This window comes from Pinus tabuliformis, chromosome 7, assembly GCF_031772625.1.
Source record: "Pinus tabuliformis cultivar Carrire ecotype Pingquan chromosome 7, CPIR1, whole genome shotgun sequence".
NCBI classification, from domain to species: Eukaryota; Viridiplantae; Streptophyta; class Pinopsida; order Pinales; family Pinaceae; genus Pinus; species Pinus tabuliformis.
In genome coordinates, this window is record NC_142293.1 from 236,762,750 (window position 1) to 236,767,349 (window position 4,600).

General features: G+C 40.7%; 1 protein-coding gene across 1 annotated transcript; it reads left to right on the plus strand.

Annotated features, from left to right (window-relative positions):
- The first annotated feature begins 1,445 nt into the window (after window positions 1-1,445).
- LOC149246727 (uncharacterized) lies at window positions 1,446-3,721 on the plus strand. Its single transcript, XM_089442376.1, has 5 exons — window positions 1,446-1,585; window positions 1,726-2,177; window positions 2,261-2,408; window positions 2,715-3,529; window positions 3,645-3,721. Exons 1-5 carry the CDS (start codon window positions 1,446-1,448, stop codon window positions 3,719-3,721), a joined length of 1,632 nt encoding a protein of 543 aa, XP_089298502.1.
- The last annotated feature ends 879 nt before the right edge of the window (window positions 3,722-4,600 follow it).

Below are 4,600 nucleotides of genomic sequence, written 5' to 3' on the forward strand. Positions count from 1 at the left end.
AACAACATTCTCCACCGCAGCTTGAAACCCCAATCCTCGTGGAGCCTATATCCCCATCAATGCCCCCCTTGGAGCCTGCCTCTGACCGTGAGGTTCCTAATCTGCCCATATCCCCATCTATGCCCCCTCTGGACCCTGCCTCTGATCACGAGGTTCCAAATCCTCCCCCAATCCCGCACCCCTATAAAAAATTCAATAAGGAAATTCACATCATCCATTCCTCATCTCCGTCACCAAATAAAAACAGTTCTACACTCGGAAAAGGAAAAGAGATTGTGATAACAACCACCTCGGTTAACTCTCCTACATCCTCGCCTACAAATTCAATAGGCAGTGACTTGGATTAATTATTAAGCAAGAAATCTTTGGAGCTCAGGGCTCTCACCATTCATAAACCTGGAGTCCAAAAATCCCCACAAATAAGTCCAAATTCCGCTAGTAATATTACGGTGATAAGGAAAATCAAAGGGGGCAGTAGGCATTTCAGGGGGAGAGGTGATGGCACGAGTAGAGGAGTCCGTAACTTATCCCTCATAGATGTTCCCATCATTGACATGACAGAAGAAAGGCCTCAAAGAGCAAGCATGGCCAAAAAGCCTCCAAAATGAATTTCATTATTTCCATGAACATAAGGGGTCTGGGGGTAGATCCAAAATTTTTGGCATTAAAGAATCCCTTTCACTCAGCAAGCCCCAAAATTATTCTAATCCAGGAAACTATGCACGCCTCATGTAGCAATCTCTTACTTCAAGAAGATGTTTCCTTCCTGGCACATCTCTGCTTTGGAAGCTATCAGCCTTTCGGGGGGGTTAGTGGTCTTGTGGGATCCAATTTGGATCAAGGCAAAAACATATAGTTGTTTGGCAGGGATCCTAATCTCGGCACGAATGAGGGGACATAAATTTCCAATAAACATCTTGAATGTATATGCTCCCTACAAGAACAAACTGCTTTTCTGGGAGAATCTCTTTGCTTCTGAAATTTTTGATGTTGAAAATTTATTGATTGCAGGAGACCTAAATGTCACACTAAATATGGATGAAATCTAGGGCATCAACAAGAAGAAGGACCCCCTTGCTGAAAGAATAAAAAATGAACTGCTGAGGAGGAATTTTCTTGACATTCTCCCTCCCCAAATGCTCCCAACGTGGGAAAATGGGAGAATCGAGAAAGCTTATATAGCCAATAGACTTGATAGATTTATTCTTCATGCTAGTTTGATTGACAAGTTGGGCATGCATTTCTCATCAATTGAGAATGTTTTCATTTCAGATCATAGACCGATTTTATTAGGCTGGAAGGAAAAGGGTTTCAGGAAAGGATACTCTTTCAAATTCAATAGATCATTCCTGGAAGATCCAGCTTTTAAAGACCTTATAAAAAAAGCATGGAGTGAGATGGCATCCTCTAATCCCTTTCCGCTTTTGATGACATTCAGAGACAAAATGGATCACATGCAAAAGGTGGTAAAAGAGTGGCAATTCAAGAAAAGGCAATCCAACAGAAATGATCTCAGGAAAATTCAAAAGGCATTGGACAGAGCTTCGGAAGCCATGGCTGCTCATCACCTATCTTTCAAAATGAGGTGTCGCATAAAGGAGTTACAAAAGAAGAAAATAAAAATCTTAGAACAGGAGGAATCTTTTTGGAGGTTGAAAAGTAGGGCGATATGGCTAAAAGAAGGGGATAAGAATACAAACTTTTCCATAAATTCGCAAATTCCAGGCGTGAAAAGAATTCCATATGGAAAATAAGTGATGGAAGAGGAGGTTTCCTATATTCTCAACAGGAAATATCAAATGAGGCAGTGAATTTTTTTGAAAAACAGTACAAAAGATCTGAAGAATGCAGGTTTCAGGATATTCTGTGGGGCATTGAAGTGTTTCCTCAGATGTTCGATGAGGATATAAACGATCAAATTTTCCAGCCAGTATCTGAGGAGGAGTTGCTAAGAACTATGAAATCTTTTAAAAGAGACAAATGTCCAGGGCCGGACGGCTGGACAATAGAGTTCTTCATTCACTTTTTCGATCTCATCAAAGCTGATCTGTTAAGAATGGTAGAAGGATCCAGGATATCAGGCAGTATCAACCAGAAGACCTCCTCCACTAATATAGCGCTCATTCCAAAGAAAGAAAATGCAGAGTCATTCATGGACTTTCGACCGATTTCACTGTGTAATATTTCTTACAAAATTATTGCGAAAATCATCGCAGAAAGAATTAAAGCAACTCTGTCTAAATTCTTAACAAAAGATCAGCACGACTTTTTACAAGGGAGAAACATCCTGGACGCGGTTGCAAGTACACAGGAAGGTCTTTTTGCTATTCATTCCAAAAAAGGGATGCAATCATACTCAATATTGACCTTCGCAAGGCGTATGACTGCCTCGACTGGGGATTCATAAGGTGCTTACTTGCAAAGGTTGGCTTAAGAGCTAGCATGATAAATTGGATCATGGCCTGCATAGAGAAGGTGAATTATGCGATCATCATAAACGGGATCCCATCTTCCTTTTTCCTTGCTTCCAGAGGACTCCGTCAAGGTTGTCCCCTATCTCTGCTTTTATTCATACTGGCTATGAATTCTCTCAACCTCCATATCAACAAGGCCGTCAAGGAAAATAGGTGTCATCCGCTGAAAATTTGCAGGAACATTTCGATCTCTCATAATCTATTTGTTGATGATATTATAATGTTTGGAATTCTATGCAGATTCACATGGTTATGTTTCTATGAAATCCTTAACAATTTCCAAAAGGCAACAGGATTACAGATAAACAGTGCAAAGTCAATCATCTACCACAATGATATCTGCCAGGATGAGGTTGATTGGTTATCGGCCCTCTTTGGAATTGAGGCGCAATCTATCAGTCTTGGAATTAAATATTTGGGCTTTCAGTTAAAAGCAAATGGATACTCAAAGGTGGACTGGCAATGGATTCCAGATAGATACTACAAGAGGATATCAGTTTGGGAGTATAGATGCCTTTCTCTGGCAGGAAGAGTGATTTTGGCACAATCTGTGTTAAACCAACTTGCAGTTTATTGGGCTCATTTATATTTTCTTCCAGCGAGCATAATACAGTCAATGAATAAGCTTACTGCAAATTTTATTTGGGGCGGTCAAGCGGGAAAAAGGAAATATCACCTCTCAAAATTATCCAATATCTCTCTGCCGAAGAGCATGGGAGGCTGGGGTCTTTTAGATTTGAGGAATTTCGGAAAGGCTCTTTTATGTAAAACCCTGTGGAGAGGGATTTATGAAGAAGGGCCTTGGAGCAACATAATTCGAAAGAAATACTTGGGCATGAAGGACCTATCATTCTGGTTCAGAAAAGGAAGGATCGGATCCTCTTTCGGCTCTTCAATATGGTTAAGCCTCCGTAAGATCGAAAGTTATTTCCTGAAGAACTTAATCTGGCGATTTCAATCTGGAAAAAAGATTCTTATTGGGAAAGACCAATTTATGAGCGGCGCTGAGGTGATCAATGTACCTGAACCTTTACTGATTTTCCTTCACAGGAAAGGTATTTTCTATTGGGACAGCCTAATCGCAGGTTGGCAGGGTCCGATCCCTCTCTGGAAGGATTCGGGAAGTTTGGGGATGCTGGTTGATATTGCTCTTCAATGGGACCATATCAGGACTCGACTCAGAAATTGTGGCATCTTTCGCTCGGCGGAATATGACAGTCTCATGTGGAGTAATTCGAAAGGGATGAACTCTATTTGTGTAAAAGACATTTACCAGAATTTGAGTGGTATAAAGCAGGCTCCTCTCAGCCCATCATTTCCACTCATTTTTTGGAAATCTAGTTGCCCTTCCAAAATGATTTTTTTCTCATGGTTGTCTTTCCATAATAGAAATCTTTCTTGGGAGAACTTAAGGAAGCGAGGATGGCAGGGTCCTGGCCTTTGTCCTATTTGCAGGTCAGCAGAGGAAAACAACTATCACCTTTTTCTAAATTGCAATAAATCTCAGCAACTTTGGAAATCATTGGAGGACTGCTATGGAATCCAGCATATGTCCCACGCTTCAATTATCGAAGCGTTTCTATGGTGCAGTAAGCAAAAGGAGTCATGGAGATCAATTTTCATTATCACTATTTGGAGCATCTGGAAGTGGCGCAACAGTTTTATTTTCAATGGCAAATTATCCCCTTTTCTGGAAATTTTCTCCAACATTATTTCTCTCTATGAAACAATCCCGTAGAAACCTACCAAGCAGTTGAATCAGGATTGTATTGAACTCCCACAGAAGCTGTCTTCTCTGCCAAGGGCATTCTTCGATGGAGCTGAACATAATGGAATATGTGGCTGTGGAGTTCATATATTAGCAAATGAAAATAGTCATTTTCTCATTCATTGGAATGGGGGAAGGGGATCCAACAGTAAAGCTGAGGCGATGGCCCTAGCTGGCCTTCTAAGCTTTTGTCTCTTTCTTAATTTATAGGATGTCTCAATTTTTGGAGACTCAAAAGTTATGGTGGATTATGTCCTTGGAAAAAATAACATTCTCAAGCCTCAACTTGTAGGATGGTTAGACATGATCAGGTTCTTGTGGAATAGAACGGAGGGAGGCTCTATTCATCATATCAACA